Source organism: Halictus rubicundus, chromosome 14, assembly GCF_050948215.1.
Source record: "Halictus rubicundus isolate RS-2024b chromosome 14, iyHalRubi1_principal, whole genome shotgun sequence".
Lineage (NCBI taxonomy): Eukaryota > Metazoa > Arthropoda > Insecta > Hymenoptera > Halictidae > Halictus > Halictus rubicundus.
The window spans coordinates 9,621,593-9,644,522 of record NC_135162.1 but is presented as its reverse complement, the minus strand read 5'-3'; the positions used below and the strand labels follow the sequence as shown (position 1 = coordinate 9,644,522).

General features: G+C 36.7%; 3 protein-coding genes across 5 annotated transcripts in view; 2 read left to right on the top strand and 1 right to left on the bottom strand.

Moving 5' to 3' along the window:
- Positions 1-22,930, bottom strand: part of LOC143361076 (dual specificity calcium/calmodulin-dependent 3',5'-cyclic nucleotide phosphodiesterase 1) — a 75,289-nt gene that overhangs the window by 30,209 nt on the left and 22,150 nt on the right. The window lies entirely within an intron of this gene.
- On the top strand, positions 813-13,513 carry Hbg3 (alpha-glucosidase). 2 transcript variants are annotated; one of them, XM_076800197.1, is made up of 9 exons: positions 813-871; positions 2,065-2,223; positions 3,171-3,508; positions 4,669-4,794; positions 9,573-9,983; positions 10,585-10,840; positions 11,310-11,505; positions 12,098-12,238; positions 13,130-13,513. In XM_076800197.1, exons 2-9 carry the CDS (start codon positions 2,070-2,072, stop codon positions 13,197-13,199), a joined length of 1,692 nt encoding a protein of 563 aa, XP_076656312.1. In that variant the 5' UTR covers positions 813-871; positions 2,065-2,069; the 3' UTR covers positions 13,200-13,513. The 2 variants fall into 2 exon arrangements, with proteins under 2 accessions (XP_076656312.1, XP_076656313.1); XM_076800198.1 differs by having other exon boundaries at positions 842-862.
- Positions 15,117-22,143, top strand: Aglu2 (alpha glucosidase 2). The gene is made up of 8 exons (XM_076800196.1): positions 15,117-15,318; positions 17,286-17,473; positions 17,967-18,239; positions 18,945-19,184; positions 19,824-20,009; positions 20,334-20,538; positions 21,082-21,415; positions 21,495-22,143. The coding sequence occupies exons 1-8, from the start codon at positions 15,159-15,161 to the stop codon at positions 21,628-21,630; spliced, it is 1,722 nt and encodes a 573-aa protein (XP_076656311.1). The 5' UTR covers positions 15,117-15,158; the 3' UTR covers positions 21,631-22,143.

Below are 22,930 nucleotides of genomic sequence, written 5' to 3'. Positions count from 1 at the left end.
AAATGAAAATCAAACTTATCATTTTTGTAGGGTAACTATTTATCTTGGGATCACGCGACTCTTAATACATTGTTAGACTTTGTATTATCATGTTCAGCACATTTCTCAAGTATTCGTCTGTTATTCTTACAGAATGTGTGTCACGATGAAAAATGAAATTATTATTATAAAATTCTGGCGTAAACCAATGCTCCAATTTTGTCGAAATCCGAGTTAAGTAAATATTCAAAATATACAGTAACTCTCCTTTGCTTCTTTTAGAGAGCTAGTTAATTAATTTAATAATTTAACATTGCAGAAACATCTCAGCAATATTATTTTACGAAATAGTTTTACATTTTACATTGATAATAAAATTGAGTTGGTATTTAAAACAGTGGAAAGATTTTGAAAAATTTCTAAATATCTACACATTATTTCCAGCTTATTAAAATTGTTAAAAATCAAAAGAACTGGATGTTGCTATTCCAATCCGCTTTAAGCAATTTAAAGGTTTTAATTTTTCCGATTCGAAATAATTCTGTCAAGGGGCTGAGAAGGAAGATGAGTTTCTAAAAAAATTTCAGATTAATTACAGATATCTAAGTTAAAGGATCGGTGAGATGAAAGATCAGAAATTTGTCGGTAATATGAATTATGCAGTTTCTGCAATATCTTCACGATCTACCAGTCCCCGTATATCAAATTACTGGCCACTGTGGGAGGTACATTCGTCACCTGTGTATGTATAAGAAACTTTAGATACACCCTACTCCGCTTGAATTACACAATGCGGGTATAAAAGGGGGCCGATGCCATTAGATTTCGCCATAGTTGTTGTTGTAACGTCGGTGCCGGCAGCAGTTCGAACTAATTGGGCTGCGTACGCACGGTAATCAAAGGACGCATCATATTCATCGCATACGATCCCTGTACACACACACACACACACACACACGCTTAGAAATCGATCGCGACATTTACTAACCGAGATCCTGTAAATTAGTGAACAACAATATGATCAGTCTTGTTAAGATCAATTCCTCTCCGCTTTATAGGTCATTCGCCAAAATAGCCGCCACGCAAATTACTATACACGATATACACTCACGTTTATCAACGTAGCAGACGATACAGTTTGTGCCAACACTCATTCGCGTGAACGCAAAATTTTATATTTTATTGCCGGAAGTTAACAAATTGTGAGGCGGCCATTAGAAAATTGTGAAATAGGTGCACCCGTTCAAATCAACGTAGAATTTTATATTTTATCGGTGACAATTAACAAAATCGTGGGCTGGCCATTAGAAAATTGTTGAGTAGGTGCACACATAGAATTTTTTTTTTTTTTTTTTGGTGACCATTAGAAAATTGTGAGGTGACTAATGAAAATTGTTGAGTAGGTGCACTCATTCCCATCAACGTAGAATTTTATATTTTATCGGTGAGAATTAACAAAATCGTGGGCTGGCCATTAGAAAATTGTTGAGTAGGTGCACACGTAGAATTTTTTTTTGGTGACCATTAGAAAATTGTTGAGTGGGTGCACACATAGAATTATTTTTTTTTTGGGTGATCATTAGAAAATTGTGGGGTGGCCATTAGACAATTTTTAAATAGGTGCACTCATTCTCATCAAAGTAGAATTTTATATTTTATCGGCGACAATTAATAAAATCGTGGGCTGGCCATTAGAAAATTGTTGAGTAGGTGCACACATAGAATTTTTTTTTGGTGACCATTAGAAAATTGTTGAGTAGGTGCACACATAGAATTTTTTTTTTTTTGGTGACCATTAGAAAATTGTGAGGTGACTAATGAAAATTGTTGAGTAGGTGCACACATAGAATTTTTTTTGGTGACCATTAGAAAATTGTTGAGTAGGTGCACACATAGAATTTTTTTTTGGTGACCATTAGAAAATTGTGAGGTGACTAATGAAAATTGTTGAGTAGGTGCACTCATTCGCATCAACGTAGAATTTTGCACTTGATGCGTATGGTACACGGTGCGGAGCTTAATCAAAGTCGAGAGTTTTAATGAATTCGTCGGATCCGCTTTGACTCGAGCGTTTCGTTTGTTTAGGAATCATGAAGGCGATAATACTGTTCTGTGTAATGTCATTGTACGCGGTTGCTGGACACGATCAACGTGGCCAGGAATGGTGGCGGACAATGTCGCTTTATCAGATTTATCCCAGGAGCTTTAAAGACAGCGACGGGGATGGCGTGGGTGATTTGAGAGGTAAGCGCGCACACGTTCTTTCTCGGCCATCTTTTTCCCTTCTTTGACGTTTAGCCTCCTCCCGGTTGCAAAGAACGGCCCGAAGAACAACCATAATAGCTGTCCGTCCAAACGCGGACGTATTACTCTTTATACTCGAACCTATTCCCACCGTGGAAGATAAAAGTTTGCAATAAAAAATAATAAAGCTGGAAATTCATTGTATTAGGCTGTCCCAAAAATTATTTTGCGACGTCCCACTCATTTAATTACATTAATCGATGAAATTGAAAGTTATTACAATTTTTCTTTCGGTGAAAAAACTTTTGGGACAACCTATTACAGTGATTTCTCTATATATGTCGCCAAGGCCTGGACGATAAATGTCGCGAAATTATCCCCACTACCAAAGGGTATACTCTGCTCTGACCTGCGAAGGTAGAGGCTTCGAGCTTTAAAATGAGCCCTGGTTTAGGGTTGTACTGTTTTTTCTAAGAAAGTTATAACAATTTAAATATCGGCAATTTTTCGTGAATCTATACATCTGATGAACGGAACCATAATCGCGTTTACTTCTGTACTTCTCGTGACGCGTTTTGATTTGTGTACGGGATGTACGTAATTTCGCACGATGAGCAAAGCAGTTGCACTGCGCAGTGCATTACGGATGCAATTAGCAGAAAAATCAAAGCGTGCACCTTGACTACGAAAATCATCGTTCATAAATAATGTGCGATCATAACGAAGATTAGAAACTGAAAATAGAAGTTTCACCTTGGTATTATTTAACGAGGTTCTGTGTTAATATGGACAGTAATTGAAAACTGCATTAAGAAATGATTTCTGTGGGGCACTGTCGTGGCACAGTGGTCAGGGTGCTAGGTTTCGACGAAAACGTCCAAGGTTCGAATCCCCTTCGAGTAAGATGATTTCTCTGGTATTGTGCAGATCGATAAATGATTTTTCAGGTATCATAAGCAAGCTAGATCATCTGGTCGAATCTCACGTCGACGCTTTCTGGGTGTCTCCCATTTACCCAAGCCCAATGGTCGATTTTGGTTATGACATTTCCAATTTCACCGACATCGATCCCGTTTTTGGGACAATGAAGGACTTCGAGGACTTGCTGGACACTGCACACAGCAAGCACCTGAAGATGATCATGGACTTCGTGCCTAATCATTCCTCAGACAAGCATGAATGGTTCCAGAAGAGTTTGGAGGGTATTAAACCATACAATGACTACTATGTGTGGCATGAGGGCAAAGACCTGGGAAATGGCACCAAGGCGCCACCAAACAACTGGGTAAGTTTAACACATCTGATCATTATAATCTTTTTGTACGTCCCCGATCTTTTGTTCACAGAAAATTGTTGAATTTTAGGAAAAATTGGTATTGGGAAAAGTTTCTAGATCCGGGGAAACTTTAAAATTTTAGGAAAATTGCTTTTGGGAAAATTTCTAGATCTTAGGAAATCTTCTAAATTTTAGGAAAATTGGCTTTGGGGAAAATTCCTAGATCCAGGGAAAATTCCTAAATTTTAGGAAAATTTCTATATCTGGGGAAAACTTTTAAATTTTAGGAAAATTGCTTTTGGGGAAAACTTTTAAATTTTAGGAAAATTGCTTTTGGGGAAAATTCCTAGATCTTAGGAAATCTTCTAAATTTTAGGAAAATTGGCTTTGGGGAAAATTTCTAGATCCAGGGAATATTCCTAAATTTTAGGAAAATTTCTAGATCTGGGAAAAATTTTTAAATTTTAAGAAAATTGCTAGGTTTGGTGAAAACGGTTTTCCAAGAAAACTTATGAATTCGGGGAAAATTGCTAAAATTGGCGGAATGAATTCGTTATTATTTGGAGTATAATAAGCTGTAAATTTTACACCGACTTACTACGGTCTAATTAAAATTCTCCGTGTAAAACTATTGGATTATCGGTTGGCAATTTTTATTGGAGAAAAAGTTGGGAAATTCTGCATTTTTCTGCGCTGGTGAACGCGAATCGGTAGATCGTAAAACATAGTATTGCAGCAGAGATTATTAGCTACTCCTTCGATAAAAAATTTGCTCGGGAAACTTCGTAAATTATGGACTTGTGGCAATAATAATAATAATAAAAATGATACATATTCAGTTATACGTTTGGTACAGCGGTTTCAATATTAATTAAAGCGAAGCTACATGACCGTACACATTCAGTTATTTTTAATAACATTCGTGCTTTCAATCACAAGCAAACATAATTTTCTCCTTTTGAAAATTAGCTTCTATGTGCAATCGATGCAGAAAATTCTCATTTTGCAAAATTGTTTATTGTAGTATTTGGGAATTATCAAAGAAAGAAAGATTTGCATTTAGCTTCTGCAAGCAGACAATTCTCATTTTGCACGCAAATCGACGGACAATTTTAACTCGTAAAATTGTTTAATACAGTGAGTATTTAGGTATTGTTCTTCTTACGCAGGTGAGTGTGTTCGGTGGACCGGCATGGACCTGGCGACCGGAACGCAACGCGTATTACTTCCACCAATTTGCACCTGAGCAACCAGACCTCAACTACAACAATGAACTTTTAGTGAAGGAGATGAAGGTACGTACTATAGGAAAATTTATTGCGAAGACCATCCCACAAATAATCGCGATTACCCTGCCGAAAGCGTAACTTTAATTGTCATTAGTGGTCAGCACGTGAAAACTAGAAAAGAGCGACCATAATTAATTAAACTAACCGACGAAGCAGACCAGCAGCGCAATTTTTGGGCGGCTGTAGCTCCAGGCTAGACACCTAAGCTTTATTTTAACCCCTAAAATTTTTTAAAAATATATTCCCCATTAACTCATAATTAATTAAACTAAAAGACGAAGCGGTCTAATAGCGAAATTTTTGGGCAGCTATACCTTCAGGCTAGACACCCAAGCTTCATTTAAACTTCTAAAATTTTTTCAAAAAATATTTCCCATTACTATTATTTATTTAATATTTTTTTATTAAGTATTCATTGGTATGTTTATTTATTTAATATATCAGCCCCTTTCAGTGAATGTTATTGCGCACACGCAGCGTGTAATATTCAGAAATATGTGAACCTGTACAAAATCGTGTTAATAAACATTTGTTAAATTTCCACCAACGGGGATCTCCGCTTGTAATATAAATGCAATTGATAAAGCTGAATGCAATTAATCTAGAAAATTCGTATAATTTGTTTTATAAGAATCTGAGGCGAATGAAGGTAATTTGCAAAAGCGTCTACACACACACACACAAACACACACGTGCTCGTTTGAAAATTCTGCTTCATTACGCGAGTTCATCAGTCCACTACTTCCAATCAAGCTGCATCATCGGCATAGAGAATTTTCTCGGGAATCGAATTAGCTTCGACCTAGCAATGAAACCCTAATTTAGCTTGAGGTTCCTGCAGCCAAAATTAAGTGGGGGGAGCAGAAATCGCGTCGAATTTACGTTGACAAGTAGCAGGCCGTGGACCCGGTTATCGATTATAACATCGATACACGATTTTCGATACTACCGTTCGATATCCACGCCGATATCTATGACATACAAACTTCGTCGTGATACTTGAACTCGAGTCAGCAGATTACATTGAATCTCGAATCGCTATGACGATAGAACTGATTTTTATCGAGATTATTGTTATCTGATATGCGTGAAAGTTGCTTGTTTGTTCTTCCGAGTTCGATTTCGTAATTTCAGACGACCTTGGCGAAGCTTCGCTCCTACTACTCCGTAACTGTTAACGTCAAGCGAAACTGTGACTTTGCACGCCGACTGTCCAACACGAAACTGTCCCGGATTATGTCAAAATAATTTAATTAGTGAGATTGAAATTTGGAAAGATAAAATTTATCATAGGAACTGATAGCTCGATCGTTTTGTATCATTGCAGAGATCTACTATCACGATGAAAATTCGAGACTTCGAGATCGAATGTTCGTGATTTTTTAAGTCTTATTTAAGTGACACGACGAGTGACGTCTGACTAAAAGACTATTCGAAATAGAATTATTTTGTTTAATTAATTTTTCATTTTAATTGATCAAAGGGTACCAGAAACTGAAAGAAAAATCTCCTTTTTATAAAATTGTGCTAAAATGACACCATAAGTGACGCCTGACTAAAAGACTATTCGAAATAGAATTATTTTGTTTAATTAATTTTTCATTTTAATTGATTAAAGGGTACCAGAAACTGAAAGAAAAATCTCCTTTTTATAAAATTGCGCTAAAATGACACGACAAATGACGTCTGACTAGAAAATTATTTAGAATACACGCAATTACACATTTGCATTACGTCTTGACAAACATATTCCCGACGATCATTCATCCCGTTGACTGTCTCCGCGGTTAATTCATTTGATGAAATGCATCGCGTTCTTTGCACAGAGAATGTTAAAAAAAAAAGAAAAAGAAGCACGGAACAAGGGAATCTCATTAATTTACTGAAAGCAACAGTGGCATACGTTGAAAAATACCAACGTGCGCGGAATTAATTCAATTACCTTTATGGAAAATGTGTGATGGTAATCATTGCGATGAATAGCAATATAGACACACAGAATAGATAAGTAATTGTAGTACCAGAAAACATTTAATACTTCCACTGCCAAGTACCGAACGCTCTTAATTTATATTGATTCATGAAAATAACATTTTAATTTATTCTGATCTTGCGAAAATTATATTATAGTCTGGATGAATAAATCTATTGAACAATTTCCCACAAGAGGCACTTTATAATTTCAACGATTGTCGACTGAAAGAATCTCAAATCATTGTGACGGGTGTGTTTAGTGATAGCGTTAAAGGAAATGGGAAATATTGAAAGAGAATGTGAAATATTTCATAGAAAACATTAAGAGCACTGTTGGAATTTTGACAGTATACCGTTCCAGGTGTCCAATAGCCGATTCCGAATAAAAAGAAGAGAGATTGTTTTTTGTCCTCTGCGAAATAAATTTTCTCATCTGCTCGGTGTTATGGGACGCTTGTACGGATGCTGGATTAATTTCGTGGGATCGTTACCAGGCTGGAAATAAATCCTGCCTGTATACATTACACCGCATATCGGAGCCCTTTTCGTTCCCCTGGCCACTGAAACGATGCTCGCGTGTACGTGAAGTGTGGAAATCCAACACGGTTGGCCTGTCGCTTTTTCCTCCGGCAAAAGAAGCCTGCAATTTTTTGTGAAATATCGCTCATCGACAGGCAACGTATAGCAGGGATCCCCGGGCCGACCGTTCTTCCAATAACGACATCGGAGACCGTGTAATTAGTGTTGTACATCAAACTTAACACTGATCCGTCCGAGCTCCAATACAGCCAGCCACATACTTAGAGACAATTTTCGGAAATTTTATGTCAATTTGCCTTTCTTTCATCAATTGTCGATACGGTGGATCCGAAAAGTGTTTGCACGTAGAGTTTCGGATTCTCGAGAAATTGATCATACTCAACCCGTTTTTATTTCGTGAAAAACAATCGTACAATAATAAACTTGGACTCGTTTTAAAGCTCGAAGCCCCTACTTTCGCACGCTATTGTTCATTTTTCCGAAAAGATATTTTCACGCTGTGCAGCAGATCAGAAACTGTACCCCCTTTCTTCTGAAAACTGCGACAAATTGAAACTTCCGTGAAACCGTTAATAAATTTTTCTCGCGAATGAATCTTCCGCGGATTTGAAGACCGAAGCCTCCCCTTTATAACCGAACCTTGAAAATTGAGGTACGATTTTTTTTCACTGTTCTATGCAAGAAAAACGAGGACCGCGTTCGGTGGTGCGAAGCCCTCATCGCGTAACTTATGTCACTGTGAAACGGCTAAAAAAAATCGTACGTCAAGTTTTTTTATGTCGTTGTAAAGGGAAGACTTCGATCTTCGAATCTGCGGAAATTTCGTTCGGGAAAAAAATTTTTCAAACTTTTTAGAGGCTCTTGAAGTGGCGACATTTTCGAACGAAAATATGTCTTCAGTTTTCCACCTGTCAGGTCGTCCGAAATTGTTTCAGGCAAATATGAATTATGATTAATAGAAGTAGAAGTCTGAAGCTTTAAAAATGAGACCGGGATCATAATTGTACTATCGTTTTTAACGAAATCGTTACTGTTTAAACATGTCGTGACGAATGCAATTAATGTTGACTTTCATTTAAGAGCGTGATTTGTTTCAATAAAACGCAGCTCGGTGTTTATTCTCCACGGCGCGGCGCGGCGCCATCGCTGCCATTTGATTTATGCGAGTACATCTGCGGTTGATATGCAAAACCACACTACTTGTCTACCAACACTGTGCTTCATTGTCGGTTTCGAATGCTTTAATGTGCAGCTCTCCGTTTGATTTATTTTGTACACCGTCCATTGTTTGTTAAATATTAACACTAACGGTACAACAACACTTTTGCTTTCATTAACAAATACTGCGTTGGTCTGATTTAAAAATTCAAAGATATTAGTTTATTCGTGTCATCTATTTAGCAGATATTGATTTTCTGACAATAAAAGTATAGTTTTATTCTTTTACAGATTTTTTGGTGTTCCATATCAAATATAACGCTAAAATATTTAACAAATATTTTAACGATATCAATTCATAACATTAACTCGATAAGATTAAAACGAACGGCAACAATGGAAAGTGACAACAATTACTTAGAGTGAGTTGTTACTTCGAGGTGACCGTGATGCGATTTTGTTTTCTTATCAAATAATATTTAGAGAATATCCGAGAATGTGCATCGTTACGTTGAATCGCTGCTTGTCAACGTTGAGCAATTTCCGCGGCAAGGGAAACTGCGGAAAGTTTTTTGAATTCTAAGTTGCTTCGTAATTCCCGCGGCGAAACTTTCTGCGAAGAAACATGAATAGAACATGCGGTCCAATCGTTACACGAAATAATCTCGAAATAATGTAATAGCTCGTGTCATCTATTTTCTAGTTACTGATGTGCATCCAATTTTTCAGGTGCATTCATTTTCTGAAGTATCATGCCATATTGCACTGAATAAACCTAATTCAAAAGCAAGGAAACATAAGAGGGGCCGCCTACAGATGTTCCTATATTATTTTCGCCATTTTTAAATAATTAAATCAGAAAATATATTTAACTTCGGTTTCATATCACAATATCTTCTGAAATCACTCTTTGACAATTCATTTTTGCACATTTTCATTAATCTGTTTCAAATGAATAATTAAGTTCGTTCAATTCCTAATGAAGTTCTAACCTAAAAGAATTTGTTTCAGCAAATTTTCAATTAATTTTTATTTAATTTTTTTTATTAGTTAGTAGAGAATCTAGCTGAATAACAAAAGTTACTGCATCGATAATAATTTTCTTTTTGCAGGATGTCCTCAGGTTCTGGTTAAACAAAGGCATAGACGGTTTCAGGGTGGACGCCATTCCCCACCTCTGCGAGGACTCTAGACTCTTGGACGAGCCATTAACAGGAAGCACCGATGACCCTAATAATTACGATTATACTGTTAAAAAGTACACCAAGGATCAATCTCACACCTACGAAATAGTGAAGGGTTGGAGCAAGGTACTGAAAGAGTACAAGGGCAACAGAGCCATGATGATGGAAGCTTACGCAGACATACCTCACACGATGAAGTATTACTCCTCCGGAGCCAGCTTCCCCTTCAACTTTGGCATGATCACGAATTTGAATGAGAATTCTACTGTCTCCGAGTACAAACAATTGATTGACACGTGGATGGCGAGCATGCCGCATAACGCCGTAGCTAATTGGGTGGTATGTATTCATTATTCTGCTGATCGTGAACAGAGAAATGCTAACTATAGTCTGATCGAAAGATCATACGATACTCTATTCTATTTCACTGGAGTCTTTTCTGAAAGTCGTTCTTTTGCGACCTTTGCAAGGTCATTCATATTTTTTAAACCGAAAACTTGTGTTTTTTATTAGGCATTATCGTAGATCGTGGAAAGACGAATCCAACGAGTACAATGACCATACTGTTTCGATCATCCAGTCCCGAGATATTCGTGTCTGAAAGGTAAGATTTTGAGTGAGGTTTGTTTCTTTGAAACACGAATGTCTCGAGATCGAATGATCGCAATGATATGTTTATGGTAGTCGTTGGATTCGCCTTTTCCTGCTCTACAAGAATATCGAGGAAAATATATAGGGTGTCCTGTAAAAAAATACCGATCATCTTGAAGTCTCGTTGATAAATTACTTTGAGAAAGGATTCGGTTTGGGAGGCGCCTTTTGGGAAATGATAGAATTGAGTTTATTTGAGTTTGAAGAAGAGTTTGTATAAAGAAATGGAGGAATTCGTGGAGGAGTTGTTGTAACCAAGGGTACATGATCGTAAAAATTCTGTGTGCAGGCGGGTAACCACGATAAACCGAGATTGGCGACTCGGTTTGGACCCCAACGAGCTCGAGCAGTCACCTTGATGACACTTTTATTGCCCGGTGTCAGCGTGACGTACAACGGTGATGAGATCGGCATGGTGGACACTTGGGTGTCCTGGAAAGACACCAAGGATCCGCAAGGATGCAATGCTGGGGAAGATGGGTTCGAGACCATGTCCAGGGACCCAGCCAGATCACCTTTCCAGTGGGACGACACCACCTCTGCTGGTAAGCTCTATGTTTTTAATACGTTAACCACCTACTCGACATACTCACACAGGATCATTATACATAATTTAATTAATGAAATTGAAAGGACGAATCCTAATAATATTCAATTTTATCATTCCTAATAAAATTCAAATTTATTCAATTTTAACGTTCCTAATAAAATTCAATTTTATGCAATTGTATCATTCCCAATAAAATTCAAATTTATTCAGTTTTAACCTTCCCACTAAAATTCAATTTTAACATTTCCAATAAAATTCAATTTTAACATTCCCAATAAAATTCAATTTTATTTAACTGTATCATTCCTAATAAAATCCAGTTTTAACATTCCCAATAAAATTAAATTTGAACATTCCTAATTTTATGAGGATTTCTTTCTGATGTTTGACACATTACAACACGGTGATAAATCAATAATAAATTTGCCAGTATCCAAAGGAGTAAATTAAGACAATGCTTGCAGGTTTCTCCAGCAATCCAAAAACTTGGCTCCCAGTCAATGAGAACTACAAAACCGTCAATCTGAAAACGGAGAAAGGACAGAAAGACTCTTATTATAATTTCTACAACAGCATCGCGTGGCTGAGAAAAGCACCGTTCGTCAGAAAAGGAACTCTAGTCACAAATCTGTTGAACAAGAATGTTCTACTGGTCGGCAGGTAAACAATTAAACCTCTATCTGATATACAGTCTCGATCAAAAAGTATTCCCACAGCTGTCACACTAACTATCAATTAGGGAACGATAACGTGTAGAGTAAACAATTATCGAATTAACTTCTCCAAAAATTCTAATTATCTCTGCAACTAGACTGTGCACAATAAAAATTACTAGATCAAACGTAAACTATAAGGGAATTTTTCTTTTTCAATTTGATAAAACGATTTCTTATATGTTTTAAAGGTGTAAATAGATAATAATAATTGATAAAATGATTAAAACGAAGATATGCATTTTTAACTTCTGTCTTTTTTAGAACTGATTCAGAAAATGATCATTTGCAAAACACATAAAATCCAGCTGTGCCGATGCTTTTTGTTCCTCATTCTGTAAAGCATAAAAAATTGCTGCTCGTAAAATGAAATTTCTGGTTCGTTTATGTTCTTGCGTAGAAGCGAAATTGGTTCTCGAATAGCAATTTGTTTCTGTTCGATGGAAAAATTGTAATCGTTACCGGTGAACCTTGCGGAGCTGCTATAATATTATGACGTTATTTGCTCTATAGTATATGACACGCTACTCTTTCCACAGAGAAACCGAGGAGGACGGATCTGTTTACGCAATAGTAAACCTAGGAGGCTCACAAGAGGCTGTCGACTTATCAGTGCTCGATAACGTATCGTGCCGATTGAATGTGTACTATGCGACGGTCAATTTTGATTTAACGTCGGGGTAAGTACTGAATTTCTCCCCGTGAAACTTCCGCTGTGATACTATTGTTCTTATCTAAGCCTTGCCACCCGCGATAAATCGTGCTGTGCAATCGAATCGAGGAAATAATAACGCTTTCTTCGATCGTGGGTGCTAATTAACACAAAAAAGAAATTAATTAAACGCGCTTAACCTTTGTGCATTGCACCAATCCAAAAAAAAAAACTAATTTTTGGTTCACATTTCTTCTGATAAACCCGAGTTTTTTCATACAAAATATTGCTATTGTTTTATCGCATAAAAGTGTTGCAAATATCAGGAATTTCAGGACGGTTTAAAATTAATCAGAAATTAAAGAATTTAATCAGGGATTTCAAGATGGCGTACCAGAAAATAAAGAGATTAATCAGGAATTTCAAGATGGCGTAAAAGATATGAGATCAGAAATTAATCAGATATTGCTGTAATTAGTCAGGAATCTTCAAGATGATTTGACAGAAATAAATAGGAAATTAAGGAAATTAATTAGAAATTTGACCAATTACCCATGTAACTAATTATGTTCTTATTAACTAATTATTTAACCAATTACCCAGAAAATAACTACAGACCAAATCGGTGCACTGGAGGATTAAAAAATTGCATGAAAATTGCAACATTGCCAATGGAGAATTCTAAAAGTTGCATCTAATTTTAAAAATGGCTTTCGTCTTTCCCTTGATGGGAAACTTGAAGATAAACGACGCGATAAACGACATCAAATCAGAAAAAACAGTGAACAAAGAAAATTATTTATCATTGTTAGATTGCTGTTTAGAACTTTTACCGTGAATCTTTAGATTAGAATCTATGGATTACAAAATTTTGAATTATAAATTCTGTTTAATAAAAATTGTTTCTGTCTAAATCTAGGTCCGTCTTCTGCGGCACCAGGAACGTGAGCGTGCCTCCGAATGGAATAGTGGTTTTCCTCAAATATTAGATCGAGAAATAGTGTAATAAGAACATAAATATTGTTATTATATGTAAAATCAAGCTCAGCAGTTTACTCGTACACGAACCGATCTGATTTTCACAACAACTGAATGTTTATCTGCGTATAAACATTACGGTATACATACACGAATACACAAAAATAAAATAATTATTTATATTGCTCCACAAGAAGCTGTACTTAATTAAAATAGCGATCCGAAAATTAAATAGCTTATTTTATACTCCAGACTATTCCTTTCGTAATTTCCAATTGAAGCGTTATAGAATAAAATGTATAAAAATGTTTATTCAAATTACAAACATATTTATATTCGCAGTGGGTGGATTTATTTGCAGTGCTATCGCATTCTAATTTCATTCGGAATGTATCTAGAAGATAAACCACGTTGATCGATTCAGACGGTGGATAAGGTTAAGAATTCCCCAAAGACGAAAATTCCTCAAGAAGAATAAGACTATAATTTTCGATTAATAACCGATAATTTATCCAACTGGTCGCGTCCCTGATCGAGGTTTTAATTGTTTTTCTTTCTGGAAGGCGCAGACCAATGTCCATGGCGTCCAAAACGCCGGGACACTCGAAATTCCATGCTACGATCCCGGTATTCGATTACAACCTTTCACTTTTCCCGAAGGCCCTAAGAGTGCCTATTGATGACAGCTGTTTCGGCCACGTGATAGCCACGTCGATCCACATGTCAATTACACGAGTGATAGTCGTCGCCGAATCTCGGTCGTTCGCAACCGAATTTCGCTCGTCAACTTTCCAAAGTTTTTTGCAAACCCACAGTTCACCGTTAAGCAATATCTTCTTCTACTCGGTAAAGAAAACACCATATCTAAAAGAATCCTCTCTCAAGATGAGACTTCAAGATGATCGGTATTTTTTTTATAGGACACCTTATATATTTTCTTCGATATTCTTGTAGAGCGCGAAAAGGAGAATCCAACGACTACCATGATCATACCATTACGATCATTTATTCTCGAGATATTCGTGTCTGAAAGGCAAGCGCTGGATTAGGTCTGCCTTAGGTGTGCTCCTTTCAGACACGAATATCTCACGATTGAATGATCGGAAAGGTATGGTTATGGTAGTCGTTGGATTCGTCTTTTCATGCTCTACAAGAATATTGAAGGAAACATATAGGCTTATGTATCGAATTTGTATATTGGAAGTTGCAATTGCATATTGTAATTGTAATGACAGAGTTTCCATTTTTTTAAATAATGTAGAGCGATAGCATCAAGCTTTTTGGAGCTTTCAAAGCAGAATGGCTCTTCGAAATGTTCATTCTCAATTGTTGCTTGCCCGGTATCGGGGCAATTCGATGCAACAGGTGCTTAATCAATTACGATACAGCTATGGTGCTATTCTTTTTCAATCTGTGTATTATTATTCACAGCCTGTATTTTTTGGTAGCACATCCTGTATATTTCCCAACGATTATAATAACCATTGTTATTGTAATAATTAACCAGATCAAAATTCTTTCAATTGAAAGAAATGGGATTTAAAAATTGTTTAATTCTCTTAATGATTTTAATAAATTGGAAAATAACAACGCTGCCAAAATACAAATTTTAGGAATGACAAGAAAGAAAAGTTGAAGATCGATTCCTTCTCTTAATAATTTTCATAAATCGAAAGCGATAATGTCCTAATATTATGGATAATGAATATTCAGGATCACCGAGAAAGAATGTACGTTGTAATATAATAATTATTTCTTACGCTGTAGTTCTAGTGTCGAGTATATTGCACGAACTAGCGATTGTAAATTGCGCGATAGATTCCGCGCATTTTTCACAATATGGCGCGTCATCATTGTCGCTGACTTATCCTGCGCTTGAATGATAAGGACACGCGAATGCCTATTCTTTTTTACCGTGAAGCATCGTTTATAAACGAGCCGCGTGATCTCGTCTCGCCATAATCGCAACCATGAAGAGCGCCGGCTACATCCTCATAGTACTGTTCGCGACGCTGACCCTGGCGTCCGCGGAAATTCAAAATCCAGGATGGTGGAAGCACATGGTTTTCTATCAAATTTACCCGAAGAGCTTCATGGACTCTAATGGCGATGGTATTGGAGACTTGAAAGGTACGAAACTTAACAACATTACTTGCCAACAATTTTCGAATGGTCTTTCTCGCAGTCAACTTATTGGCAATTTTATAATAGTCTTTTCAACACTCTACTTACTGGAAATTGTTTAATAGTCCTTCTGACATTCTAGTTACTGGAAATTGTTTAATCGGTCCTTTAACACTCTATTTACTGGAACTTTTTTAATGGCTCCTTCAACACTCTATTTACTGGGAATTTTATAATAGTCCTCTGACACTTACCAGTCATTTTTAAATAGTATTTTCAAAGTTGAAGATCAAAAGCTGAGAATTTTTCAGTATATTGTTCGAAAATGACAGCAATTTTATTTATAATTCAACAAAATTTGAATGAATACATTGTGACAACTTCTAGCAACAAAATCAACAGTTGATTAATAATTTAACAAATTTTTAAAATTGCGTGTTAACTTCTTCTGAAATTATTATTTGAAGTAAGTCTGACTCTATGTCCGACTCTGTCATTGAGAAGCTTATTAATAGTTAATAAAAGTTAATTGAAGTGTTAAAAATATTTTGGAACCATTTCTTTGGATTGTTTTGCAATTGTTGTGAAATAATAACAGTAAACGTAGTCCTACTTGTTTTCGCGCGAAGATTACGCGGTACAAGGAGTGAAGATGCTAATGATCCAACAACGGTGCAACAATGTCTAATTACTATACCGACATCCTGCTTCCTTTCTTTGATGCGGGTGACATAACCTACGGTAGTCGGAAGTGTGATTATTTTTGTTTGCTTTTAATTCGCGGAAAAAAGTTACCTGTACGTTACCGAATAGACTGCAAAATATTTTCAGAATAAACAACCAGCTTAATGGTTTAAAGTTACCGAAACTTTTGTCGATTAATTAATCATTCGTCGATGATCGATCATTAATTTCGCGAACAATTACTCACGTCACACAGGCATCTGTTTCTGGAATTGGTGACTTACCTGTAACAAAGGAATATGCACGTTGAATAAAAAACACTTCTACGTACAATTAGTTTTGCTTAGTAATAAAGTTCGTCAAAAGACGTGAAACAATTTTGTAAGAATAATTGTGAAATAATGTAAAGTGAAATAATTTCGTTAAAAAACAATAGTGTTTCAAGCTTCAAAATGAGATCAGGTTCGTTACCGTACTATTTTTTTTTCTTTTTTGTAACGAAACTATCACATTGTTCTATTGACAGTTCTTCGAGAATAGGAAAATAACGTAAGCAATTAAAGCACCTCTTACATAACAAGGAAGGATTACATTGCACTTCCAATTCGGTTATCGCAATATAATCAATAACACTTCGACCATTCTCGTAGCAACTATCACTATAAGTAGTTGAGAATTGGAAGAAAAAATTCTAATCGCTTTATCATTGAATTGGAACTTTTATTTCTGCTGATTGTGGATCACACAGATTTCAACGTTGATAGTAACGATACTGATAATTAACGATCATTGGAAAATGAGTAATTGTTAATCCTTTTAAACGTAATCACTCGAGAGATGAACATACTGGAATTTAACTCTTATTGGTATATGTTAGGTATACTCAATTTTAAAGGACACGCAATTTATAGAGAATATAAATTAATTGCAAGCTGCAGGAGCTGCATTTATTTCTTCTCTTAACAATTGTAAGAGAAAATTGTTGATGAAGGAACATATTTCAGTCCCGTTCAGCTATCGCCCGTGCGGGCAACAAACCACGCCCCCTTTCGATGGTTCTGACGTCACATTGCCCCCAGCCATGCCCGGCGGGCACTCGCGGGCGCCCTTGCCCGCCGCAAGGCTTGCTGAACGGGACTGGTGTATTTGAATTCTCTAAATGTTTTTATTATTTCGAACTTGACCAACTCATTACCGTCACAAACACACATAAATTCGACAGCCCAAATATTAGTTATTAGCTGTTTACAATGCACTTGTATATATATATATTTTCAATGTTGCAACAGGTATCACGTCCAAGTTACAACACTTCAAAGACATTGGTGTAGGAGGGATCTGGCTGTCACCAATTAACAAAAGCCCCCAGGTTGACAATGGTTATGATATCTCGGATTTCAGAGATGTTGACCCAATGTTTGGCAGTGTATCCGATCTTAAGGATCTTATAGATAAAGCTCATGAGCTTGGCCTAAAGGTAACAATCATGCTTACGTATTGTATGAACCGTTAAGTTAACAGAGCTGTTCAACATGCCCATTAGCGGGCAAGGGCGCCCGCCGATGCCCGTGGGCACAGCTACGTGAAAAGCTAGGAGTGGGGGTAGGCCGTAGCACAGCCGTAGCTGGTCACGTTGCTGTGAGAATGCGTGTGACAAATACATGCAGGCTTCCCCGCGGGGGCGTGGCTTCGCGCCCGCCGTTCTCTGTATGCCCAGTACAAGAAAATCGCTGCCCGCACGGGCATATGCTGAACAGCTCTGTTTTCCGTGTTACAAGCAATAAATATGATTGATTGCATTCGATTGAATATGGTTTGATTGGTTCCATTCAATTATGGATGATACGTTTATTTTAGTAAAATCCATTGTAATAAATAAATTGTAATGCGAACAAACAAATGGGATATTATGATACGCAATGAATAAATTCTCATGGGGAACACACGAATGATTTTCTTCCGGTTTTCAGGTTATTTTGGATCTCGTCCCTAATCATACATCTGATCAACACGAATGGTTTAGCCTAAGCAGAAATCGTACGGAAGGCTACGAGGATTATTATGTGTGGCATGACGGTAAAATGGTTAATAAGAATAAAACCGTACCTAATAACTGGGTTAGTGTTTTCAATGGCTCCGGTTGGACATGGGATGACACTCGACAGCAATATTACTATCATCAATTCTATAAGCAACAACCGGACTTAAATTACAATAATACAAAGGTCCAGCAAGAAATGAAGGTACACATCGATTTTCTGATTTTTTTCATTTCAACTTTTTGACTGTAAGTAAGCAGTCGATTACACTATCTTTCCTCATCTTAGAACGGTAAATATCCGTGCGAAAATTTTTCAATGTTTCAATTTTCAATTTTCAATTTTTCACTCGCTGCATCATGCTAACATACATAAAATGCATGATGGATGCCGATAGTAGTGGCTTCAAGCTTCCAAAAGAATTCAATTATATTGTTGTACTATTTTTTTTTTTTAAATAATATTATCACAATTTAAGTATCAACTAGATCTCGAGAATGGGACAATTTAGCGTTCCAATGTTTTTTGGATCCGCTGCGCTTCTGAAATTATTATTTGAAGCGTAGTTATCGAGCTTCTTTTATATACAACTCGAACACTTGACCCCGTTGTCAACAATCAACAACAAGGTCGGTCACGCGTCGAGCCATTTAGCTGTGCAGCCGTGTTCTCGAACTTATGCGAATTGTTTACGTTTCGTCAGATCTAAGCACCACGAGTCAGGCGCGTGTAGTTTACGTATGGTCCGATCGAGGCACCACGAGTCAGGCTCGTGTTCCTTATTTTTGACACGAATTTCTTACCACGAGTATCACTCGATATTGTAGGATGGGGAGTTAATAGCATATTAATTGGCATTTGGTGGATGAAGTGTGGTCCAGTGTGATTTGTTATTTCATTATGTTCCAGGACATAATCACATTTTGGCTGGACAAGGGTTTGGATGGATTCCGTATTGATGCTGTACCACACATAATAGAGGGAGATATTTCATTGAACGAGCCACTTAAGAGTCCAGGTGCCGATCCGACTCTTCATGCCTCTTACATTCATAATGTAACCAAAGATCAACCGGGAACTTACGACATAATAAAAAGCTGGCGGACACACGTCGATGATTACGCAAGGACACACAACCGTTCTGAAATCGTAAGCACGAGAACAATTATGCTTCATTGCCGTACTATTCTCTTTAGGTGTACAACCGTTAGAGTTATCCTCAATAATTTCACAAACACACGTAATGTGTCGGTCCCATATTCGATGGCACACACTTCAAATCTGAATAAACTTTTCCATAAAATTATAGTATAAATGTCAAGCTAGACGGATTAGTTTACTAGATGACGAGCAATGAAAATTTCGGGAACTTTTGAACCAGTGAATTCCTAACATTAAAACTTGGATTTTTGGCATTTTCCCGTAAAAATCTACAGGATTATGTAAAGAAAAAGTTAAAAATTTCTGGGTTGCTATGGTGAAGTTTAACCTTGAAACTAATCACTGATTGTACTATCATAAAGATAATGCGTTTAAATCTGTTTTTATAAAAGTCATTTTCGATGTATTTATTAATTCTCTTTCTGTCCATTAAAGCTCAAAAAACCTCGAGAATATTCGTCATATGTTAGTTAATGAATGAACCAAATTTGAAATTACAGTACTCATTATAGTATTCTTTTGAAAAATGTCCGATAGTGATCGTAACGTCGGACTAGGGAGACCCTCCCTTTGTAACAGAAAGTTGAGCAGATGTTTATATAAAATAATGCATGTTTTGCGATACAGGTGTTAATGACGGAGGCGTACACGAGTCTAGACGACACGATTAAGTATTACAATTACGGGTCCAACATTCCGTTCAATTTCAAATACATAACTGATGCGAATGCGAAATCCAGTTCGGAGCAATTCAAAAAAATCGCGGAGGACTGGATAAAAGCTATGCCACAGGATGGTACTGCGAATTGGGTGGTATGTAAATGTATACATAACGAGATAATTCAAACAAACAATTCACAGAATGTCTTGAAAAAAATTAAAACAACATTACGTCATGTAATATAGTTTTGGCGACTCTGAGGCGCCACTAAAGATTATTAATTTTTATTATATTTAATAGAATACGTGAAATTATAACATAAAAAAAATCATATTGATCGGAAGAAATGTTTGGTTCTCGAGATAAAATATTTTAATAGGCATTTAATAGTTAAATCGACGATTTTTGCATCGTTCCAGTATAATGCTGGTACTGTACCGAGAAGAACGAAGTATAGACAATAGTAATTTGTTTAGATGGGCAACCACGACAGGGAGCGTTTGCCGACTCGTTATCCAGGCAAGGGGGATCAGATGATCATGCTCGAGATGATTTTACCTGGTGTGGCAGTAACCTACTACGGCGAAGAAATCGGCATGGAAGACTACACCGAAGGCCAAATCAAAGATTTTCGCGATGGTTGCCGGACACCGATGCAGTGGGACGCCAGTAATAAAGCAGGTGTGCAAAAATTATGTTTCTAATTCGTTAACATCAACAAGCAACAACATCTCCGTCCATAATTTACGTTCATGACGGCATTTCGAATTCGAAATTATTGATTTTTTCAATATTATTCCAATATTTTAACGATATTTCAAAGTCATCGATATTTTTTGATAGGACACCCTATATATTTTCTTCGATATTCTCGTTCAGCTTGAAGAGACGAATCCAACGAGTATAATCACCATTCCCTGTTTCGATCATTTCATCTCGTAACTGAAAGCTAACGTTTTAGGTTAGGTTTGTTCCTTTCAGTTGCGAATATCTCGAGATCGAATGATCGTAACGGTACGGTCATGGTAGTCGTTGGATTCGTCTTTTCACGCCCTACCGGAGTATCGAAGAAACTATATAGGGTGTCCTACAAAACTGTACCGACCACCTCGAAATCTCGTTAATGTGCTGAAAAAGATATTGACACGCCAGTGTACGTCTTTAAAGATACACGGAGGTACAGATTGTCAGTGATTCTTCCTGAATTGTACTTTACGATAACAGGTTTCACAAGCGGGGATAAAACCTGGCTTCCGGTGAATCCAAGCTACAAGACAGTCAACGTACAAGCTCAGAAAAATGCCACGAAATCTCATCTCAAATTGTACATGGACCTAATCAAGTTACGAAAATCTCCTGCTCTGATGAACGGCAGCGTGGAGACTTTCGTGCTTAAAAATGACGTGTTTATTGTCAAACGGAAACTGCAGAACGAAACAGTCGCGCTGTTGATCAACTTCAACAGCACAAATAGCGTCACCGTCGACGTGACGGATATAATAGGGAACTCAAAGTCTCGGGTCAACCTCACCGACACGACTGCCAAGCTGGAGGTGAAGTAAGTGAACAATGTTCAGCTATACTTGTTTGCAAATCCCTAACACCGAGATACTAACAATTATTGTTTATTTTTTTAGCTCCATCGTGAAGTCCAGTGAGTTCGTTATTCCGCCAAAGGCATCTGTCATTTTGGATAACTCTTCAGCAAGTACAATTGGCATCTCTGTCGTTTCCATTTTGTTAGTAGCAATTATTTCGTTGTTCCAGTCATAAACACGCGGAGTTCCCTCTCCGATTGTGTTCCTGTATTCCAGTAGTTAATTATTCGTAAGACCGCGGAATTTTGTGACACAAATGAATAGATGAAACACAGAATAAGATATTAAAAGACATCGGACAACTTTAAACATATTATTACAGTATTCTTGACCTATTACAATTGTTAGGATAAAAATGTCTGTCCTTGTTTCATTCCTGTCTCTTGTAATTGAATTAAATTACTTTTATCTCGCATAAATTTCCGCAGTTCATTCTGAAAAGAAGTGAATGATGTGTTTAATAGATTATTATATATATGCAATACACGACAAGTGGTTAATCAAAGTATCATAAAATATTTTTTAATTTTATCATTTAGTGTATTCGATATAGAAAATCCCGCAAAACAACCACGATATCGTTGTTAGTTAATTGTGAAATAAATCTAATATCGATAAGTTGTATTTGTAATTATTTATTGTGAAACTATGTACACAGATAATGAAATAAAACGAAAACGAAACGTCACTTCTTGAAGATTGTCACAATCGGCGCGTATGCGATTCGTTCTAAAATGAATGAGTTGTGATCCGCCAAAATTGAAATATAATTCATTTTCGAATAATGCAGGTCGTGAAAAAGAATAGCATCAGAGCTGTAAATTTATTAAGCACCTGTTGCATCGAATTGTCCCGATACCGGGCAAGCTACAATTGAGAATAAACAATTCAAACAGCCATTCGGATCTGAAAGTACAAAAAGCTTGATGCTATCATTCTATACGATTCTAAAAAATTAAAACTATATCTTTACAATTACAATGTACAATTTCACTACGCGACCCTATATATTTTCTTCAATATTCTTGTAGAGTATGAAAATACGAATCCAACGACTACCATAACCATACCATTCCGATCGTTCAATCTCGAGATATTCGTGTCTGAAAGGAACAAACTTAACCCATAACCTTAGCGTTCAGACACAGATATCTCGAGAATGAACGATCGTAATAATATGATTAGGGTAGTCGCTGGATTCGTCTTTTCACGCTCCACCAGAATATCTAAGAAAATATATAGGGTGTCCTATAAAAAAAGTATCGACCGTCTTAAAATCGCGTTAATAAATCACCTTGGGAAAAGGTTCTCTGACTGTTACATGTATAACTTCGTCCCGAGAAGTTTCTCTATACAATAATAAATAAAACGCAAATAATTTTTCACGGGCAGCCGCAGAAATGCACGTCGGGTAAGAAGAGTTTCCGCGAGCGGATTTTACGAATCTTTAAGCAGCAGAAACTTTTAAATTGTCG